The following is a 24,041-nucleotide window of genomic DNA, read 5'->3' as shown; positions in this document are numbered from 1 at the left end:
AAAATTTTGTTTTTTTTTTGGTATGTCGAGTTTTGCTGTAAAAATTGACTTATAAAAAATATTAATTTAATTTTTAGTACATCTTAACACTTAACATCCATATACCTATGATAATTATACATATTATTATAATAATATTGGTCTAATTATACAATATACACGAATACACGCATTATAAACTAATTTAATTAATATACGTTTTAACCACTTTTGTTTTCCCTTTTTATTATTAATTTATAACTTTACGAGTACAACAATTTTTTCTTTAACTTTTAATCCGAGGAGTTAACTGTATTTAAAATTATATTCATCGATACAATATCATTAAGTATAGCTCAACTATTTGAAAACATCAAACATGGTATTATTTTCTTATAGGTATACTAGATAGTAGATAGGAATATTCATTTTATAGCTCTATTACATTTAAATCTTTCAGAGTTTGAGATATGTAATCATTATACAAGTGTATAACACAATTTTTGTTTTTGATTTTTTAAATATAGGTACCTATTCTAATGACATGAACCATGATGTATAGAGTTACTGAAACGCTATGATTGCAGTTTAGGTATACACACTGATATTTTAATGTTTATTAGTTAATTACACTAAAATATTATTTCAGGTGCCTATATGATGATACTCGAATAGTCGAATATAATTAAAATAATATAATAATATATAATCAATAATAATCATACTAACGACCCGGCGAAAACTAGACCGTTGATATCTTACTACCTACGATATTTTAACACCGCGTTTTGACGGGGATCCATTTTCTTAATTTATATAGCTAACAAATAAATTCGTAACATATTATATGATGATATGTATCTAAAATTAATATAAAACATGAAATATAACACGCAGATTCTGTATTATTATCATAAAATAATATTCTAAACAATTATTAAATTATTATAAACAAATTAAAGAAACTTTTGATACATATATTAAATTATAAAAAATCATATCCACAATATATAAGTACCACGCTGTAAAGGTAAGTGTTTTGTTGAATAAATAAACATTTCGAATATGGCGAATTATAATTCTGATATTATACAATCAATAAAAAATCGCTCGTGGTCGTTTTAACTCTTTAGCGTAATATAAAACATCGTAGAGGAGGAGGCGGGTGGTACGTATATATTATATTATTATTAGCCATGATGGTCACAATGGTCATATTTACATCGTCCTTTGCGGTCATCGGTGGTTCGAAACTCCTTGCGGAGTATACAAATCTGTCAATACTCGCCAATGTGCAACTCCGTGGCTCTCCTGAGTCTCCATTCCTTCGTCATCGTTACCGTTGTAAAGACCGTATTCGCATTTTCGGTATTTTCATAACGTTCGTTTTGTCTCTTCGTCGAATTCGGGATGGAAGAAAATTCGGAAGTTGAACTCTTTATGATATCTTACTGGGCCGATCATTTGGCGCATATAATTATATGTCTTTTAGCTTTACCCGGTAAGAATACAATATTATTACAGACCATATTGTTATTTTTATACACAATACCCATTATGGGTGACTGTAAGTTACGTTCTAATGTATACCTTTTTGATATAAACTGCGTCCCGGGTATTTCTTATATTAAAATTTTAAATGTATGTTAGTATGATAAAAATGTACTGACAATATTTTCTTTACCATTTCATTACTTTATCAGACTTAGAGGACTGTCAACATTACTGTTATAATATTGGTATGGTTAAAAATTATAATAACTTATAATCAAGGCTTGGAACTTTATGCATTTGCATGTTTCTTAGGAAGCTATATATTAAAAATTGGATCTCGAATCGACTTCGTTTAATAGTACCTACACACAATTTAATTACAAAAATTTATGTTGCATATTTTTGCATATTTAGCCAATTTTGCATATTTAAAAATTATAAGCATATTAATGTATATCATATTACTATATTAGTAAATCATTGATTTAAACAATTATAAAATAAAGAACCGCCACACATTGTCGCATTGTCTATATTTTGAATAATACGAGTATTATATCGATAATTGATTGCAATTTATCAAACAGGTAAAAAGGTTTATTCTTATATAATAAATATGGATTTGTCGTATATACCTACACAGTTTTTGGTAAATAAACCTTTTTACCGGTTCGATAAATTGCAATCAATTATCGGTATACCTAGTATAATCCAAAATATAGATGATGCGATAGATGATGTGGTGGCTCTTTATTTTAAAACTGCAGTGTACACGACAAACGGTTGTTTTGTTGTAGGACTGTGAATAATCGATAAATGTTTCAAGATCTACAAACCAAAAATAAAAAATTATACTTAAAATTATTTAATTAAAAAAAATAAATAAAAAGTCATTTTAGATTCTGAACGAAGTGATGAATGTATTGATTTTACAATGATGTATGGTTTTTTTTTATTTTTGTGTCATCACGTTTTGGAGTAGTGATAATGCTTTGATTTTTGACTTCAGCCCCTCTTTGTAAAAGAAAACTCATCTCGTTGGTACTTTTAGGGGGGGGGGTCAAAAGTAAAAATCCAGTAGTTTTCAAAAGCGTCAGGAAAAACCCTAAAAAAGTAACGGAAAACGGTATTTTTTATACGCATAACCAGTTTTTGATAAAATTGATTTTTTTATTTTGGTGTAACTCAAAAACGAATTATTTTAAATACTTGAAATTTTCACTAAATGTTTATATTAGAGTTATCTTATTAACGATTAGATTTTCAAAATATATTTTTTTTATTATTTTTTTATATTCAAATTTAACACATTTATTAAAGTGACTTACTCTCCACCTCTACTATACAGCAGAGCGATACCCACTTGCCCACCCTTTTTTAAAAGTATATTATCTCTATAAAATACATATTATTTTTCAAAAAAATGAACTGCATATTGCATATTTAAGCTTTTTTTGAATGCATTAAGTTTCGAGCCCTGATTGACTGCTTATAACTTATAAGAACTTTATTAAATCAGGTACAAATTTGAATGACAAATGCTTCATAAATTCAATTTGAATAAATCTTAGTTTCTGTTTTCAATTTTTTTTTTAATATATCCTTTTTTTTAATTGTTAATTTATTTTGTGAGCCCAGATTTTGTAACTTTTCTATAGAATGGTTCGCAATTGATTGTAGTGCGTTATGTCAATGATAAATACTCTGCCCATAGTTTTGGTAGAAAGATGTGGTGGAGTTTCAATATCCCAGCGACCCAGCATCTTGTGATTATAACTAGTTCTACACAGTTGTAGTAAAATTATAGTAAAAATAGTAACGGATTTTCGATTGGACGCAATAACAACATTTTGCTACATATACGATATAGTCGATGTACCTATGTATGTTACATTAAAGTTTAACTAATAACCTTCAGTTAAAGTAAAAAAAAATATTTCTAAGCAAAGTACATATAAAAATTAAGTATTGGATGCAATTTAGAGTTTATTAATGAGGGGAATTTCTAATAGGAACTTTTGCTTGAACTTGAAGTCGTTGTTGGGTTCAAGGTTGAGTATAGGTGATTAGATAGTTGAAATTGTCTTCTCTCCTTGTCATATATTTTGTATTCAGTAAGAATATGTTTGACTGTAGTCTGTAATGGGACCCCACAACATGCACAAATAGGGCATCTTCTTTCTCCATTAAATAGGAGTGAGTAAGACGGGGGTGTCTTATCCTGAGACGGTTAATGGAGGTCTCGTGTTTTCTTGTGGTGTTGGCGGGAAATAGAAAAGGTTAGACAGATTTTTTAACTTTGTTTAGTTTGGTGGAACTTTCATTCTGTTAAATTGTTCAATATCATTATAAATTTGTGTTTTATCAAAAGTGAGTAGGTACAATTATTACCCTCATGTTATATTATGAATAATATTACATTATAAACTAGCTATTTATTCTTGTTTTAGGATTATCAGTGATCAGTGTTATGAATGTTATGACGAATATGTGTATAAAATAATAAATATATATGCTTTCATATACCTAATTTAATTGTTGTGTAAAATTTTAAATACCATTAAGATATTATATTAATTTGTTATCGAACAGTAGGTATTAAATTTTATTGTAAAACTCTAAAACATCACACCATTGAGTAAAATGCCTGTATCAAAATTCTACATATTTTTGACAAGTTGTTTGGGGTATATTTTATTCTATTTTCAACTAAATATTGATCTTATTAATATTATCAAGTGATTGAAAAATGTAATTAAAATAATTAGAAAAAGTGTTTACATTAATTTATATTTATTCTATTATATTTTTCAGTATTGACAGTAATTTACTTTTCCATAAAACGTAGATATACGAGTACACAAACTTCGGTTATTGAACAAAATTCTACAGAAGAAAGTGAAATTTATACAAGTAGTGAAAATAATGTGTTTAATGAATCTTCATTCGAGAGCTTGAATTTAGAACTCGAAAAAAAAAATGTAAATATAACCAAGTATTATTATTTTGTATAATAATTTTACACAATTAAACTTAGGTACCTTTTCAAAATTATAAATGAAATACTTACTTATTTATAAATTGTTTTATATGTAAAAAGTATTCAAATTAAAAAAATAATACATTTATTCGTATTAAAGTTGTCCTATCAAATAGCTAATATAACAAATGTAGGTACCTTATACATTTTTATTGAATTATTTTTTCGTAAGAATTATTGTGTCAACTGGATAAAAGAAACGAATCATCGGAAGTATTACGCCCTGTAATGAAATAAGATCAATTGTCATTTATAAATATTGATATTATTGATAATAAACCGTGGTCACAAAAATGAAAAAAGAAATATTAAACGGAAAATAATATGATATATTCATTCCTAACTAATTATATTTTTTTTACGCTTTTGTGGTACTTACGGCCTAGTATCAATACAATATTAATATCAATATTTTTTTCATATTTCTCAGTTATCGAAATACATTGGCACAGAAGATAAACAGGATCATGTACTCCAAGACTCATTAAACTATAATGAACTTTTCAATACAACTTCTAAGTTTGATGTTGAGGTTATTTTCGATTTTTTTATTATATTAATATGTAATAATATATAGAACTTCCTAACTATTAAATCGGAATTTTAATTATGAGTTCATATAAGTAACTACCTATTTTATATATAGGTAGGTACTTATTAATAACAAATTAAAGTCTTAAACAGTCATTATTATTTTTATTTATGTATTTACAGTATTTACACATTATTCAAAATTTAGGTGTGGATATAAATTTTAAACTCGTGATAACAATATAGTACCTATATTATATTCTTTGATTTGTTAATAGAAAACTATGGATACAGTTTATAGTAATTATGGTTATAGTGAAGATGAAATGCAAGAAAGTAACAATTTTACAAAATTTCAAGATGTTTTGGACAGTAGTAAACTAAATTCTGATTCACATTCAACAATTAATTCATGGAAGTCTTGTAATAAAGATATCAGTCACTCTGAATCGGACTATTTAAATAGTTTGAGCTCAGAAAATCTAGAAATAAATCAACCGCTTAATCTATGTACGAAAGACAATAAAAATGAAGTATGTTCAAGTTTTTAATATACCTATTATATAATGTCTACTTATTTAAGTGTTTTGTTTTAGTTGACAATTTATGTTTAAATAATATGTGAATAAAACAAGTACCTAAACTTTTATTTATTATTTATTTTAGACAGAAATAATTGAAAAAAAAACATTTTTCACGGATAGAAGACATAAAAAATCAAAAGATATACTAATGGTATATCCTGAACATTTTTTTTGTTCTGACACGATTAAAGATGAACATGTAAGTTAAAAATATTGTATACTATATAGGTAATTCATAAAATGATAAAACACAACTGTATGAATAACTGATTAAGTTTTAAATGTATATAAACTATTAACTTGAATTTCTTAAATGCTTCAGAATATTTTAAAATTATGGAATAGACTGAAGAATGAGTATATTTTGAAGAACACTAAAATAGTACATACATATTAATATTTAATATGCTGTATTTTTAAGACAGTACTATAATTATTACTATTTTTTGTTTTTGTAGCACTTATCCTTACTTCATGACAAAATGAAAAATTCAAACTATTTTTATAATAAAGAAGTATACATACCTATTTACAAGCATCATTAAATTAAATTAATTAATTTTGTTAATTTTTGGTTTTTATAGTACTCCCTAAATACTGGCAAACAGGAACACAGCTTAGAAAACACGGAAGTATTTAATATTATTTATTTATAAATATCAATAAATTTAGTCATTAATTTTATTTTTATTATTATTATATAGAATGGGATGAAGCATGAAAACCATTTGGAGATTTCAAAAGTATACATATATATATACATTAATAAATAATTATATAATTAATTTTTTTTCATAACTATTGTAGGTCTCTACTATAAATCAAAAAATCGAAGAATCGAAGAATGAAGACAATTTGAATAACACAGAAGTATACATTTATAAATATTTTAATATTACACTAATAAATAAGTAAAAAATTAATTTTTTTTTATAACTATTTTAGCTTTTTTCTATAAATCACAATGAGTTGGGAGATGAATACAATTTGGAGAATATAGAAGTATGTAATATTATATAATTTTTAATAAATGAAATACATTACTTTTATTTATTTTCTGTTATTTTAGCACTCTTTAAATGAGGATGAACTGATGCTTGAAAACAATTTGGAGACAACTGAAGTATACTTATACAAATTAAATATAAATCTATTAAATGTGTAAAAATAAATTTTTATTTTTTTTTACAACAATTGTAGGTCTCTACTATAAATCAAAAAATCGAAAAATCGAAGAATGAAGACAATTTGAATAACACAGAAGTATACATTTATAAATATTTTAATATTAAACTAATAAATAAGTAAAAAATTAATTTTTTTTTATAACTATTTTAGCTTTTTTCTATAAATCACAATGAGTTGGGAGATGAATACAATTTGGAGAATATAGAAGTATGTGATATTATATAATTTTTAATAAATGAAATACATTACTTTTATTTATTTTCTGTTATTTTAGCACTCTTTAAATGAGGATGAACTGATGCTTGAAAACAATTTGGAGACAACTGAAGTATACTTATACAAATTAAATAAAAATATATTAAATGTGTAAAAATAAATTTTTATTTTTTTTTACAACAATTGTAGATCTCTGCTATAAATCGGGATGAATCACTGTATGAATACTATTTGAAGAGTCCAGAAGTAAATACCATATTTATATATAAATATTAATTCATTTAATTTAACAATCTTTATTGTTTTATTTTTATTATTGTAGCTTTCCTTAAATAATGATAAAAGCATTTCTGGTACCGATAGCCATGTAAGTATACTCTAAATTATAAAGTGTTATAATTGTTATAAGTATATAAAAGAAATGTTAATGATTTTTGTATTGTATAAAATATCTTCATATTTTTAAATTGAAATATTAAAGCTCTTCCAATTCTAAATTAAGCATTTATAAAAATAAAACTAATGTTACCACACATATTTTGTAGAATATCAATTGTATTCGTGATTATGAGACTCAAGGTATCACAGATTTGAACAGTTCTACGTCTGAATCTACAGAATCATTACCAAGTCCCATTTACCAAAACAATGATTCAATTGATGATATTCGTGTAAGCATAACTTAATTAAATTATAAATGTTTTATGTTGTTATTTAATAATAGTTATCCAACTACAAATATTGAAATGGATAGATTTTTTTTTTATTTTTACAACAGTATTTTTTTATTGTTTAGACCACTGCTTCTCAATGGGAGCGATATTGCTTTCCATTAGAGTACTGAGGGATGGTAAACTATTTTTGGTGGTAGGGCTGTATGATGGTAATAAGTGTGTATTTGTATTAAAACGTAAAAAACTGAATTTTTAAGAATGATGATCACCTCACAGAACTTTGACTCCAGTCTATCATCAGTCGAATCTAACCTGGACTGTGGACTGTCGTACAAAAATTATTAATTACCTTCTTTTCCTCTTACCTCAGTGTGGTGACGGATCTAATAACGAAAAAAGAAATCAACTCGACATTGTCGTCAAAAGAGGAGATTTATGTGTCCTCTTCACAAACTTTGAACCAAATATAAAAAAATTGACTTTGAATCACTAATCACAATCATTTCACTGATCAATACATTTCAGATTATCCACTTTAATTATATTTAACTATAATATTTACATTTTATATTTATTATTCAATTATAAAAATTTTATGTATACTATTTTCATTTTAATTTTAATTAAGGGGGGGGGGGGCGTTGAAAAATATTTTGCTTTTCAGGAGGGGGGGGTGATAGTTTTAAATAGGTTGAGAACCACTGGTTTAGACTTTTGTATGCTAGGGAAGTTAACTTTAAAATGGTTTCCAATTACCTTTTGACAGAAAAATAAAATTATGCAACTACAGTATTTTAATAAAAATAAAAACATCATCCATTCTCATAGATGTTAAGATTATAATTTATAAGTAATGAGTTATGAGTGTTATTTTTTTTTTTTTTTTTTTTTTTTCAATCCGAAGATTGGTTAAATGATTATTGATGTTTCTTTCCACTTGTCTCTGTCACTTATAATCCTCTTCATCTCCCAGTATGTTCCTATTCCGGTATCTTCCATCAATTGCTTCAGAAATGGGGTTCTGGGCCTTCCTCTTCCAGGTTTTCCTTCAATTTTTCCCTCTATTATTGTGGTTATCCAAGGACTATTCCTTATTACGTGTCCCATCCATGCTTTCCTCCTTAGTCTTAGCGTATTCCATATTGATTTTTGAGTTATGTTATGAGTGTTATGGCACATAGTAATATTGTGGAATAAGAAATTTAAATTTATCGAAGGTGGCTTTCATTTCCTCTATTCTACTAATTGTCTTAGTAGCGTAGTACTTGTTATATTCATAATTATTAACTAATTTATATTATAATTTTCAGTATGTAGAAGACTACAATGATGTAAGCTTTTTTGATCCGTCATTATCAGAAGATGCCATGAATCAAGCTTTTGTAGAAGATTAAAAAATATTGTATCAAAAAACTTAAACTATCTTAACTTTTATGTACAAGATGAATAATTTTATAAAATTAACTATCTTGTTAAACAAATGGCATTATTATAAAAATATACAAATTCTGAATATATTTTTATTAACTGTATTCTACAATACATGTTGAGTAATATATTATGTTCTAATTTTTCATCTTTAAATGTATTGAAATTAATTCAATTAATTTAACACACCATTAACAATGTAGTAAAAGATACTTCAAATATAATCAATTTATGAATAATAATAAAACAAAAATTAAAAAAAAAAAAAACAATAATTGAAGATTAAGTAATATCTGTTATTAGGGTTAAAAAAATAATGATTTTCAATCGTGAAAACAATTAGAATAATGTAATATATAAAGAAAGAATAATTGTTTTTACTAAAATTTTAATTCTTATTAAATCATATTTAACCAACAATTAGTTCTTTAATCCTCATCTTCACTGTTCGAAGTTTTTTTCATTTTTCTAATTTTATCTCGTTTACACTTAGGACATGCATTTTCCTTTTTGTAACAATTACGATGAAATAATGATTTGCAATGACGACACTAGAAAATAATTGTATTAATATTTTATGGGTATCGATATGTGTACAATATGTTTAATAAAACATTTAAAAGGTTGCCTCAGACAAAAATGTGTTATCCCAGTCTTGCAAAATATAAAACAAGCCAAACTTGTGTTCAGCAGTTCAAATTTTGTGCAATAACCTTTAATAATGAAGTGAATTTAGAAATTTACCAATTGTTAAATTCAAAAGTAAGAAAATAATAATTTGTTATTTCTCATGGTTGTTTATTTTGCTAGTTTTTTATAACATTTTAATTTTTAAACGGTAATTTTTTACATATTCATGACTTGCAAGGTTACTACAACACTGCACAAATTTGCTTTGTCATACAATTTGTTAGACGGAGAAAACAATTGCGAGTGTGGCATCTTCGTAACATTATTCTTACCCGATAATTATCTCCTAAGTCAAATGGATAGATAATTTTGGGATTACGGCAGAGTTCACAAATAAAACCTTTTTGACTGCACACTAAACAATTGAGAACGTGGTTTCGGCTAGTTTCAATTTTACGCTCAAGAAACTCTAATAGAGTACCAGAATATATCTCTAGAAGGTCCTGAAAGGTACCAAATATATTAAAATTATGAACTCTCCATCTAATTGATTTTAAAGAACTTACGGCAAATGAATACAGATGAATGTTATTAAAGAAATACACACGAGGCCATATATCTTTGGATAGTTCGTCGATGTTATAAAACTTGCACGTAGATAAATAATGGTACAGATAGTAAATTTGCCACCGTAATTTCTATAGTATAACATTTAAAAGAAAAAGTGAATACCGAGAAAAAATGTCATTTTGTTAGTTATCACTTATAATTGTACCCTTACTTTAGACTTGCTCATTTCCTTGTTGGCTTTATACAATTTATGATGGATACTCCTCATGTTAAATAATGGATGGTATTGTATTTCACTTAAAAATGTCGCGCTACTGTTAGACACTGGATACCGGTTGAAATCCCAATTGAACAATGTTTTTACAGGTATTGCCCATGTCTCTGATCCAAAACAGTGAACACAATAATAACATGCCGTGAAATTGCATTTACTAAAAGTTTAAATTAAAGCAAACATTATAAAACGCTTGTTACATAGTATATATGAGTGAAACATTAAGTTCTCAATTTTACTTACAAATATTCTCCAAAATCGATGCCAATTGTTTCATTGCAACTTTTACACATAAAATCCTGAGAGTTTAAGCCAAGTTCCTTTGGAGGTGTAAATAAATATTCCAAATATTGTTTTAAAAGCTAACAAATAAAATCATATTATAAAAAAGCCTAGTTAAAAAAAATACAAATAATAAGTAATAATAATTACATCTAAACTCAAACGTTCGGGATGCATTGACACATCAACAAAAGATTCGTCATCCTGTAAATAAGATTTAAATTATTAGTAAGTGTTAAGATAATTATTTCAATAATACGAGTATTTATAAAGCAGTTATTTACAATTTTTTTATATTTACATCATCTAAAATTTCAGGCTCGGTGAAATGCTTTTCTTCGATAATTCGTGGGACAGTCAATTGTTTGTATAAATCCTCCATTTTAGGGCTGTCAGACGAACTTTTCACTCTTAAGTTATAAGATTCTAATAATTCATTGAAACTTTGGACATCATATTTGGCTTCTTCATTTGGTAAGCTTTCAGCTTTTTGTTCAGTAGTTGGTATCTCTGATGAATTTTCCACTTCTTTCGTCGTTTCTATCTCCTTAGGTTTCGTTGCTGAAATTTCACTACTAGAACAGTTTTCTTTCAATACATCAACAGAATGTGTATCTTTAGTAAGACTTGACGTTACATAAGAAGTAGAAGGTTGCTTCATTATCAATTGCCATCCAATTTCTTCATCCATCATGATGGGAGGTTTACGCAAAAAATCTGAATCAACAAATGACGAAGACAAAGATGACGTATAACTTTCTTCTGATCTATTATGATCATTTATCAGTATTGCTTCATCAGTTTCATTAACATCTACTGCTTCAGCTATTTGAGGATTATTGTTGTGTAATGGGTTATTTTTGAGAGCTGGGGTCCAGTAACCTGCCAACATTAATGTACTATTGGGCCATGTATTGAGAAGACTCGAGTTCAAAGTGAGTTCAAAATGATACTGATCAATGCTTTCTAATAAAGCAATTATCTTTTCAAAACTTTCATGGTCCCGTATAATTGCTGTCTTGTTATAAAACTTAACAATATATCGACGATATTTAACAACAGACATTAAGTAGCTGCGAAAAACGCAGTCATTGAGGGTACAGCGAATCCAAGCTCTGCATTTTCCCACATCTGTTGTAACATGTTTTAACGAGTTAATCTGAAAATAATTGAATAACAGTTAAAATATTATATAATTAATAGTTAGTTATACACATTTACTTGATCGACAACACCACTTGGAGAGAGTACAAGAAGACAGTGCCAAAAATTGATATCCATAGTTTTGTCTACATCATTACCAATCACTGTTGATAATTGACTGATAAACGTTTCTTTAAGGCCATGTAAGAACAATGCTTCTAGGTTAGCCAATAATCTATCAGCAACAAAGTTGGAACTAGTAACTTTTACTTTACTATCTGAGAATTCTGAATGGAATTCATTTAACCTTTCTTCAAAATAATGTATAATAGATGCCTTGTTACACTCATCTTTAAGTTCTTTATTACTTATAATTTTTCTTAAAAATTTATTCATTATAATTCCTTTAAACCAAATTTATGCAGTTTCTGTAGTGTATTTAAAAGTGCAGATCCTGTTCTAATTACTCTAAAGTGGTTATTAATTGTCAAGTCAATTATAGTAGAACCTTGGCGTGATTCTAATGAGGAGCCAATAGTACCACCATCAAAAATGGCATCTAATTTAGGCCATAAAATTAAAAATTCTATTGGTCTTAACGTACTAGGTTTGTTACTCTCATTAGCGCTAGTTAGAGCAATTGGTTTCTTCAGATCACTTACAATATTACAAACAAATCCACTGTTTGGTACTCGTATTGCAATATTTGACTCTTCAGGATTTAATGCAATATTTAAGGATGGTGTTCTTTGTAATACGACTGTTACAGGCCCAGGTAATAGTGCATCTAAAAGACCAAAAGGTAAGTGACCAATTTCACCCCAATTCCCAATATCATTTACATGATGAGTGCATATAGCTATTGGTTTTTGAAGATTACGCCCTTTGATATTGTATAGTTTGCCTATAGCACTTGGATTTTGTGCATCAGTTGCTAGACCATAAACAGTGTCAGTTGGAAGTGCAACAACACTACCCTCATTAATTAATTTAACAGCCAAAGAGACAGCTTGTTGTTCATATTTTTTTATGTCAATTAATTTATTCATTAATATTTGTTTGGGATATTTAAATCTATTAAATAAGAACTCAATTTTATAAATCCAGAATTTAAAATGTTTCAGATTTAAATAAAGCATTGGATATAATTAAAATATTTTCGAAACAAACATTTTTGTTATTAGTATTGGCATTCATTAGAAAATCTGAAACAGAAAAAGTACATTAGATTAATATAGTAAATTATATCGTATTGATTTAAAATTTAGGTAATTCTGAACATATTTTAGTCAGTAAGAATTTAGTAACAACATATTTCATGGATAAATTATAATAGTCATTTAGATATTTAAATATAATAAATGTATGTTTTTAATATATTATATTAATTTATTAAGAGATTTTTGAATAGCTGTTTTGTATAATCAAGCTGTACTAACACCAACACTTAAAATAACTACTTAGAATTTTAAAATGTAAAATAAATTTTTTAATTTGATCATCCTTTATAAAAAGTCTATGAATCACAAAAATACGAGTTCATTTAATATTAAATAATAAGTATAATAATTTAGACAATTTCAAAAATTCTTTTAAAGTTTTCAGCATGGTTTTCATAAAATCAAAACCATTAAAACCCCATTATTCCTTGAAAAGTAAAGACTAGTAAAATTTATATTAAAACCAAGTTTAATATACCTAACATTTGTATTGACATGACATTCAATACACTCAACCTTTGACTGTAATCTTTGACAGCTATAGGTATGACAACACACTCTACTATATTGTTAGTCACTGTCAGCTATAGCAGTTGATAAAGTTAGCTAAATTACCTTTGACCTTATAATCCTAATACCTAATATTTTTTATTTTACATAATAACTTATTTTAATTAGATTAGAATTTCGATTATATTTTTATTATAATATATGCACAAAAGTTATATATCTTAAATGTTATATGTAAAACCATACACGCAATAAGCAACTTCTGTCAGAAGAACTATCATTAACCCTTCGTTAGTCGCACAATATTTTGTTACATTAGTGGCTGTGTGAAGTATAACGTTACTTTTGCACTTAAAAATAATTTATTGTAGTAAACTGTTCAAATTCTAGTTAATTTTTTTATAATTATTAATATATTTTTTGAAACACCATACATAATTTACTGTAACTATTTAGATATAATTAATCAAGGTAAGAAAAAAAAAGTTACTGTTTACTAAATTTCTTCATGAAAAAATGTTTCTGGTTGGTACAAAAAGTTACATAGTCTCCCAGGGTATATAAATATGTATAAATCAGTTGACTTTAGCACAAGTATATTAGGACATAAAAATATCTAAACCTATAGCTGGGTCTACAAAGAGACGACAAGATTAATAAAACAATGTTTATATCTTTAGAAACAATTTAAATAGTCTTGTCTATGATGGGAAAACACAGTTTTTGTAAACTATGTGCAGACTGCAGATAAAATGAAAACAAATAACGTTGAAAATACCTATCTATGAGGGTTACACAAAAGTCAAGCTACCATTAGTAGATATTAGTAACAAAAAAAAAAGGTTAAATAAACTTAATAAATGGTATATTTAAATGTTGAAACCAATTGTTTGCACTGGTTCCTCCGATATTAATATATCGATAAAATTTACATATTATCCACAACGACGAGAGATCAAACAAGAATCAAGATACCTATTTAGCAGTATTTACAACGATTTACTTTTTAGTAGGATTCAACGACATGGCTACGAGATTATCGGGAATATTTTTAATCCGTGTCAAAATCCAAATCGACAAATTCTTAATGATAACAGAAACCTCCTAAATTCGATTTGGAATAATTCGTGTGATTTACCTATTTCCATGACTTACCTTAGCAGTACACCACCAATACGGTTCGCTGTACACCAAGTCACCGCGACAACTACTAACAAGGATGTCGTTTAGACATTGACAAGTGCTTACGGTCGAGACAAGTGTCAAGTAGAGCGAAACACTCGAATGAGAGTTGTTTTTTACCTGCCAACCTCGGTTTGACGACTACAGTGTTATTAGATTGGAATTATTGATAACGGCGTATTGTTATTACGACTCGACGCTCATGCAGTCATGCGATGGTTTCGGCCACATTTTATTGCAAATAGTCACAATACCTATGACGGTATGACGACGTGTACGTACCGTTGTTAAAGGATTTCGAGTCGATTGTCCGCGTCAAAAATCAAATATTCTGGGCGGAAAATATATCGTTATTTTTACGGTGTTTCGTCGGGACTTACGCACAAGCATTGAGTAACAAGTACTGTGCAAGGTGATAAGAGAAAAAAAACACTGACACGAGAGACGGCAGCTGCAGCTGCGGCCATATATTATGATAATAACGCGGACGACTTCTTACGAAAAATATGTTTTCGTTTATCATCAGGAGCACGACGGCAGTCGGTTGTAGATAAGATGGTGGACAAACGCAAAACAGTTTTCCTACGTTTATCATTCGCCGGTAGATGGCAGTCGACGTATCGTAGAAATGATGAAATACTGTAGCGTCGGCGATAGTGGAATATTACATTTTTACGAACGAGACAGCGAGTACAGAGTCGCAAACGCGGACGTATAAGTTGATGAATTTACACGAGTCGTGTTAAGTGAACATAAGTCCGTTGAGTCAGAAGTAAGTAGTTAACAAACAACACATTTAGTTCTCTGAGTTTCAAGTCAAAATGGTAAAAAAATTAACTTGACTAGGTTTAAAAAAATTATCTACTTTTTTAATATTATCAGTACGAATAATACGTGAACCATGTAATGAGTATTTTTATACCTATCGACTATCTATTTGACTATGTAATATAAGTAATATAACAATAATATTTTATCAAGAAACTTAATAGAAATAGTAGTACTATTAGATCATTTTTTTTAATCTAAAACTGTGTAGGCATACAATAGTTAATGCATGTTGCATATTACGACGATTAAAAGCAAAAATTTCAATAAGTTATCAAGTTATTCAGTTAATTAAAAAATTATAACTAGTTAAGTTAAAAATTAAAAAAATAAATAAATTACTTTTTAACTATAGTTATTGCTTACATTTGCGAGTAGATAGGTACTCGGTATACAACATATTACATAACATAGGTCCATCTTCGAAAATCCAAGGGACACACTATATTTGTTCAATAATATTGACCTGTCTGTTAACCTGTTAACTACTGTGTGTACGTTTACATAGCATAATAATACATGACTGTATTCATACAATATTATTTATAAATCTATCATAACAACATAATTGTTTATAAAATATAGACGTAAGTAGGTAGTTCATAAACTTCTAATAAAATGTAAAATATATAACATAAATAATGCGTTTTATTATTGAATTAATACAATTTCTAGGTACTTAATTAAAAATGTAAAAAACATTTTATTAGGTGGGGTACTAAGAATAATTAAATGTTAAAACAAGAACTGTAATATACGTTTATTTTTGGAAAATTTGTCAAAACAATTTTGAACAAAATTTAAATCTTGATGTCTGCATATTATACTAAGCACACATAATCCAGATAGTCTTTGCTCCGTCGTTGTAGACCTTAACCACGTTTTTATACACGACGAAGTGTACTAAATGATCTTTCAATCTTACATGTTGTAGGACGTAATTTACATAATGATATATTTTTTATTTTATGGAAAATATTCGCAATCCTTAAAGAAAGTGTGAAATATTATATTCTTCATTAATTTTAGTCAAGTTTTCGGTAAGTATAATATAAGTTGGTAACCAACACTATGATCATCAAGTTTTTTTATTCAATGTATTATTTATAAATGTGTATTAGACACAGAAAATCCAGGGGGAAATGTCGTTGATTACGACATAACAGTTGTCTACGAGATAGCTTCATATGTTTCTTACAACCGTACTTGGTACCTATAGCCATTAAAATGTGTGATTAATATTTAGAATTTAGACGGGGAACTGGCGCTTTGAATTCGAAAAATTATGCAATGTGTACATATTAAATTATTATATTGTAGTGATTATATTACATTATGGTGTTAACAAAAAGCATACGCCATCTACGTATGGATACATTATAATATTATAATATTGAAATACCGAAATAAGTTAAGCATAATACAACAAAAAATAATCATATTTAAATTAAATTAAAAAAAAAAAACATTACATTACATTATTTGGTTATGAGTCATAACTTATGACTTAAAGTTAACAAAAAAAAAAATTAAGACTACAAAATAATTTTCCATAGGACACGCTTTTTATAAAAAAAAACTTTATCATATTTAAATTTATTACTACTGTTTATTGAATAGACGAATGACGACAGCAGAAATAATAATAAGAAGGTCTGGTTATAATTATTTAAAAATAATTGGTGGTTTTTTTTGCTAAATTTCAAACACATAATGTTAATAATAATCTTTGGAACTCTCTAGTAACTATTTTAGTCGTGACAGTAATGAAAAAGTTTATATAAGTAAAAAGAAAATATTATAGGCAAAAACAGTCAAATTAGGTAGTAAATACCTGTATATTATATTATATTATAAAATTATAGTGTACAGTCGATGTGGTTTGTTAAAAACAAATAGGTAACCACGATGAACATAATTAGTAGGCATTTCAAACTATTTTAAGGTGTAAGTGATAATTTATTGATTGAGTCGTTTTGTAATAAATTTATGTATGAGATCGTACAAGACTTCTGGTCTGTCGCAGGATACCAAATGGCCCGCGTTTCTCACCATCACTTCTGTGAGGTTTCCGACCGTTTTTATGTAACCGGCCAATTTTTTATCTACATACCATGGTTTTCTGATCGCTTTCTTGTAATCAGCGCCGTACGGGCTCTTCATGTTCGAATACAAATTGACGGACAGCGGATACGCCACGACCAGGTCCATCTGACCATTATACACCAGAATGGGATAACTGGTTACTAGCTGTTCCAGGTGTTCCTTAACCGAGGTCATAAAGTCGGGTATCATTTTGTAATAGATCACGCCCAAACTGGTATACTCAATATCGCCGATGTGTAGAGCTCTCCGGCTATCGACCGTCTGCAACAAGTCAATGTAGCTGACGTCCCCTATGGTGTTTGTGGAATTCCACGGAATCGTGTCGCCGTCAATGATATTGTACAAGCTTGGGAATTGAGTCTGCTCAATAAACGTACTCATTATACCACTCCAAGCCTGAAAAATATAATTTTTTTTTTTATAATAATATAATCATTTTACTATCCATATTCTTATTATCATAATAATATGCACCATCTCTTATATACAGGTGGATTATTTTGAGGCGGAGGGGTGCTGATGAGGGATCACCATCAAATAGGATTATATATTATAAGCTATAAATGTAGAGCTATTTTTGAATATGTGGTTTTATACCTATTTGTGTGTGTATCTTAAATATTGTTTTAAATTTAATTTTTTTTATAGGCATACAAGAAAATAAAAATATAAATAAATACTTCTTCAATTATTTATCGTTTTATAGATATATTTTAAAGTAAAATAAGTAGTAAGAAATGTAATACTTATATTATTCATATATTGAATTTAAACATCATCCAAATCCAGGACATATTTATTTACAAAGAAGGTCGTCATTCGAATAAAATTTTATTTAGATGGTTATAATTTATAATTATTATTTTATTCGAATAAAAAAATATTCGAATGATTATTTCAAAATTATGCAAATAAAAATTTTTCGACTAATTTTCAGTCATTTTATCTTATACTTAACATATGGTTAGTATTGTGGTAATTAAAACATTTACGTATTAAAAAACAATAATTAGTATCATATTTTAAGTTCACGATTGTAAATCTTTTTTTATTTGGAATTAGAATAAATAGATAAATACTATAAATGAAACAAATATAGAACTACCTATTTAAAGAAGAAACTAGAAAGTAAAGAATTTGAATATATTTGTATTTTGTATTTGCACTATGTTTGAAAATTATTCGAATAATAATATTTTCAAATTATTTGAATACATACTTTGGTTATATATAATTTATATGTCTATACTCTATTGTCTATAATCTATATTGATAGGTTTTGCGATTATAATTTAGCTGATCGTTACAAGAATAAATAAATATTGTAGTAATGGTTAGTGAATAAAAATAAAACAAATTAATATTTATGAATATTTTATAAGTTACAAAAAATATAAAAGAATTATTAATTTTATTACGGTCATTAGGTAGATTAATTTATGATAGATAATACTCACATAAAATGCATCGACAAAGTGTTTATCGTGTATTGCTTTTCTGCCTTGGGATTCTAATTTATTAATTTCTTGTTTTGTATTGTTATCAACTAAACCAATTTGGTATAGAAAATCTCCATAACACAATAATGTTTCAGGATCTAAAAATCCATTGCCAATTGCGATTCCATCTATTTTTATGTCAGCTAATGTTTTGTCATTGTGGATTAATGACGCCAAAGAAAGTGCAAACTTGCCTAATTTCGAAATTATTTTTAAGTAAAATAAAATAATTGACCGTATACGTAAATTATGGGTACATTAATTTTATTATCAATCGAGTGTTTTATGTACGTACCACCGTATGATTCAGCAACAATATAGAACGGATTTGGTCGCTGTTCGGGAAACATAGTGTAGAATTGTGTTAGAGCTTCGAAGAGTTGTTCTCCAACGGTCGTGAAGTTTGTTGCATAACCGTCAATGTGTTCAGTGAAACTGAATCCTAGAATAAAAATAATATATATTAACAAAGTTTCAAAAGTTACTTGTGTAAAGCTATCGATATGTGCGCACATGACACACCTGCAAAAATTAAATTAAATTGTCTAAAAATCAATTAAACCGATTGAAACACAATAATTGAAAAGGAAAACAAGAATATAATATATATCAAATATTCGTTCTCTCTCATGTAAAGTATCTTCAAACCATCCCGTTACCATAATACATCGATAGTTAATTTAATTTTTACTACTTAAAATACACATTGTTGGTAAGTGTGTACCTACTGCATTAAATTAGTCATAAATAGTTAAACATGTTAAAAATTAATAAATATAATATTTGGTTATGGGTATTATAATTCGTTTTACCTGTGCCCACAGGACTGTCGATGAATAGTAATGAATTGTTATTGTGCCAAGATAATGGATTTTCGTCAATTGTGTAAGTTTTTCCGTCAAATGAGGAATTGAACGGGCCGATTTCTTTAAACACGCTGAACGCTGTACTGGCACCAGGGCCACCTTCCAGCCATAAAATTAACGGTGCTTCTGTTTCGTGGTAAAGACACTATAATAATAACATAAAGCGTATGAATTAAACTTTTGGTAGAATAGGAAAACTTTCCGTTCATGACATTTATTTCTCACTACAGTTATTATTATTGCAGGTATATGACCGTAATGACATACAATAGACACTTTGATAAGTTGTATAATGAACTACATAATATATAGTCATATAGGTATATTCGTAGTATAATTTTATAAGGCTTTATTTTTACGTGAGACTTCTAAAAAGAAGATTCACCGTGCTACAATATTATAGCCATAGTAAAATAATTTAAGCATTTTTAAGATTTTTAGTCCCGGAGATACAATAATTCCCGCTTATATAGGTGGTTTATATATTCCCCCACATTTTTCCCTACTATATAATTCAGAAATTAATTGAACTTAATATTTCTCATATTATATTGAATATAAGCTCAACGATACAAAAAATAGACAATTAATAAAATTAAAATCAAGAAAACATCTATTGCAGTATTATTTATTATTTAACTCGTCGATGGACACTACAAAAAATAATATTTCATCAAAACCTACCTTAATTTGTCATTTTTTTTTACTCTGCTACAATAAAAATGACTATACATATTACATTTTTGATATACGTTATACGTATGTCAACAGACATACAAAGTATACAAAGTATTAAACTTCTGTCTACTGCTATAGTCTTTTGGAATCTATAGGGTCAGAAGAATTACCTCTTTCATATGGCTGCGTCTAAAATTTAAAACGTGTCTAAAAATTTTTTAAGCACTTATTTAAAAAATGTCTTAGGTATATAGTAAATTGCATACTGAACAAATTAAAACGTTTTTATTTTTTTAACTTAATTAAATTAGTGTTATTCTGCATTTAATAAGTAGATATTTTTGACGTTTTGTAAATAAAAATAAAATAAATCTGAAACAGAATGCGTTAGTTGCGTAGTTGACCGTTTAGAGTAACATCGAATAGGTGTACTGAATGTGAAATGTGAATAAATCAGAGACACTATTTTGATCATATTTTGTGCCGTGAACCATTACCTAAAGTTATCTAGAAATAAAATTAATAAATGAAAAATTTATCTACTCGTCGATCCTCTAGCGCTTTTAGGTAAACCATACGAGTTTGTGAACAAACAACATCCATATTAAACGATAAAAATTTAAAATAAATTTAAATCCAACAACTTAGTTGTATGTTAAATGAAATAGAAACGTCGACAGAGAAAATATTAATAAAATTATTAATGAATTATGTATCAAAAAGTATAAAATGGAAGAAATATGCCCTAAAATAAAACAAACCTCAAAATATGTATTTACGTATATGCAAAATAAAATAACAAAACTATAGTATACCTATAGCTTTATCTTAGTATACAACGATAAAACGTATTTGTTTTTCACGCTTAGCTATTTTTGTGATCGTGTAAAACAAATATGCAAGTGCTGCAAGTCCTCTGCCCTAGCATAATATAGCAGGGGTGGTCAATTTTTTTTGATCACGATCTACTAAAAATATACTTCCATAGAAAATGTATATAATATATAAAAATTATACAGATAGAACTTATCGACAATTTGTTCACTACAACCTCGATTAATTTTAGTGCGCGTGGCCCTAAAAATAAATTCTAAAATGATCGACTTTGAAATTGTGCGCGATCGACTGTTTGGCCGCCCCTGTAATATAGGGTAATAAGTTATTTACTAATAAGTAATAAGTAAATCATTTTCTTCGCCATTTTTTCCGACCTTTTTCGAAGTATGTAATATATTTATGGACCGCTGCATCCGTGACACGATCCTTCATCGTTATTGTATTACACAATATTATTATTCGTTTCATAACTTAAAAAAATATTGATATTTTAGTATACGGTTACCGTGGCGGGGAAGAACCAGAAGAACAGATTGGAGTTGTGTTGGTCGTCGACCGTGAAGTAACCGGAGTAGCTGACCACGTGTTGCGGCCGGTACACTTCGGTCACCCGGGCCAGTTGCTTGGCCCTGAGTATGTTGCCGTTGCGCAGGTACGGCGTGAGCAGCAGCGGCTCGGCGGCCGAATGGGACGGCGTGGACTTGGGGTCCCACAGCGGATACGCGCTCCGCAGGTACAGCGGCGTCGACTCGGACGACAGGCATGCGGCCCGCCGCCACACGCAACACCCGGCGGCGCAACACGCGAGTATTACACGGAACGCGGCGAGCATCGTTGTGCCACGGCCAGGACAGTGCGCGTCCTCTCGGCCCCGTCCCGCTCCGGACGCGGTTCGTCCGTCAACATCCCCTCCATCCTGCGACGACGTCGCAACGCTGCGAATTTTTTCCGACAGACGGAAGACACGGACGATACCGACGGTAGTAATAATAATAATAATTATTATTATTATTTATTTACGGAAATAAATCCAGTTTACAATAAAAATTCATTGTATATAATATACGTTTACACATTATATACGCACGGTTGGATGGAGGTACCTATTATATTATATGATGCTGCAGTTGCGCCCTGATTCGAAATTTTGCTCTCGAAGACAAGAATTTTTGACCGGCCCACCAATAATAATCGAACAAAAAGCGGTATAATTTTTCTTGTTACATTTTTACCCCGATACATAAAAACAGTTTTAGAAATAAAATTATACGAAATTACGATAAAATTATTGTTGTACAACGAGTTCGCACCACACACATCATATATTCATATAATGTATGCATACTTACATAGGTCACACTAACACATCTTAATGTATATATATATAGACGTCTAAGTTTCTATAAAATACACTTATATAACTTATATTATAGTCGTATAGGCTTGAAGTTTAACGTAACGAATTTTGATAGTGACGCATTACGGCGACGTGTGTCTTATTCTGTTAAAAATGAAATATTTCTATGTTAATAATATGTGCAGCTAACAGAATTTAAGACCAAGCAAAACCACTGGTATTATATTTAGTATTTACTTTGTCACACACAATGCTGCGTAGGATCCTGTGCATATCCACAAAAAACAAAAAACGAATGATTGTCTATAACATTAGTCAATAATTATTACGCAATTTAAACCTTAGAATTTTATAAATAAACGAATAAATAATACTAACACCTCCCTTAGAAACCCTTATATATATAGGGTTATATATGCATGTATTATATTTTATTTAGATTCGATGATTAACAGATAAACCTCAATAGTTGGCCCAGCATTTCAGCCTCTGTGTCAGTGTATTCCGTGTACACATAACACAATAAATATAAATATTTATGTAAGACACAACAACCGTAACGTCTTTATATCGTGTTCGGTGTCCTAACAGGAAATTATACTTACTCGGTGCGTAATAATTCATTTGCATATAGGAAATACCACGCATGTTTTTGAATTATATATTAGCACCGTTTAATCTCCGAGCACGTGCACCGTGGATATATATTAGCATCGATTGTATATTATAATATTATATAATATTGTATATTATAGTAGTGTTATAGGTAACACGGTACACCGTATAATGTATAATCTATTATTGTGGCCGGAAAAAGTGTTTGTTAATGTATTGGTATAAAAAAGGTACCGGATGAAAAGTACATAATTTGAGTAGAAACTTTTTACGTATTTATTGCATACTTTTAAATAAATTAAAAAAAAAT

The 24,041-nt window shown here is 28.2% G+C and overlaps 3 protein-coding genes and 1 pseudogene across 5 annotated transcripts; 1 reads left to right on the top strand and 3 right to left on the bottom strand.

The window, feature by feature from the left end:
- The first annotated feature begins 1,389 nt into the window (after positions 1–1,389).
- On the top strand, positions 1,390–9,182 carry LOC132924817 (metacaspase-2-like; annotated as a pseudogene).
- A 24-nt stretch (positions 9,183–9,206) lies between these two features.
- Positions 9,207–12,429, bottom strand: LOC132924592 (pleckstrin homology domain-containing family M member 1). Its single transcript, XM_060988995.1, has 8 exons — positions 12,112–12,429; positions 11,192–12,049; positions 11,041–11,094; positions 10,852–10,970; positions 10,546–10,765; positions 10,331–10,462; positions 10,097–10,267; positions 9,207–9,685 (listed from the first exon to the last, which is right to left on the bottom strand). Exons 1-8 carry the CDS (start codon positions 12,427–12,429, stop codon positions 9,563–9,565), a joined length of 1,995 nt encoding a protein of 664 aa, XP_060844978.1. The 3' UTR covers positions 9,207–9,562.
- On the bottom strand, positions 12,421–15,460 carry LOC132924593 (threonylcarbamoyl-AMP synthase). 3 transcript variants are annotated; one of them, XM_060988998.1, is made up of 2 exons: positions 15,066–15,460; positions 12,421–13,238 (listed from the first exon to the last, which is right to left on the bottom strand). In XM_060988998.1, the coding sequence occupies exon 2, from the start codon at positions 13,170–13,172 to the stop codon at positions 12,429–12,431; it is 744 nt and encodes a 247-aa protein (XP_060844981.1). In that variant the 5' UTR covers positions 13,173–13,238; positions 15,066–15,460; the 3' UTR covers positions 12,421–12,428. The 3 variants fall into 3 exon arrangements, with proteins under 3 accessions (XP_060844981.1, XP_060844979.1, XP_060844980.1); XM_060988996.1 differs by having other exon boundaries at positions 14,919–15,459; XM_060988997.1 differs by having other exon boundaries at positions 15,228–15,459.
- A 1,608-nt stretch (positions 15,461–17,068) lies between these two features.
- LOC132927487 (venom serine carboxypeptidase-like) lies at positions 17,069–22,701 on the bottom strand. The gene is made up of 5 exons (XM_060992028.1): positions 22,265–22,701; positions 20,191–20,389; positions 19,674–19,820; positions 19,337–19,572; positions 17,069–18,275 (listed from the first exon to the last, which is right to left on the bottom strand). Exons 1-5 carry the CDS (start codon positions 22,589–22,591, stop codon positions 17,733–17,735), a joined length of 1,452 nt encoding a protein of 483 aa, XP_060848011.1. The 5' UTR covers positions 22,592–22,701; the 3' UTR covers positions 17,069–17,732.
- Between the last annotated feature and the right edge of the window lie 1,340 nt (positions 22,702–24,041).

Source organism: Rhopalosiphum padi, chromosome 3 (assembly GCF_020882245.1).
Source record: "Rhopalosiphum padi isolate XX-2018 chromosome 3, ASM2088224v1, whole genome shotgun sequence".
Lineage (NCBI taxonomy): Eukaryota > Metazoa > Arthropoda > Insecta > Hemiptera > Aphididae > Rhopalosiphum > Rhopalosiphum padi.
The sequence above is the reverse complement of the archived record's forward strand: the minus strand, read 5'-3'. Positions and strand labels throughout refer to the sequence as shown.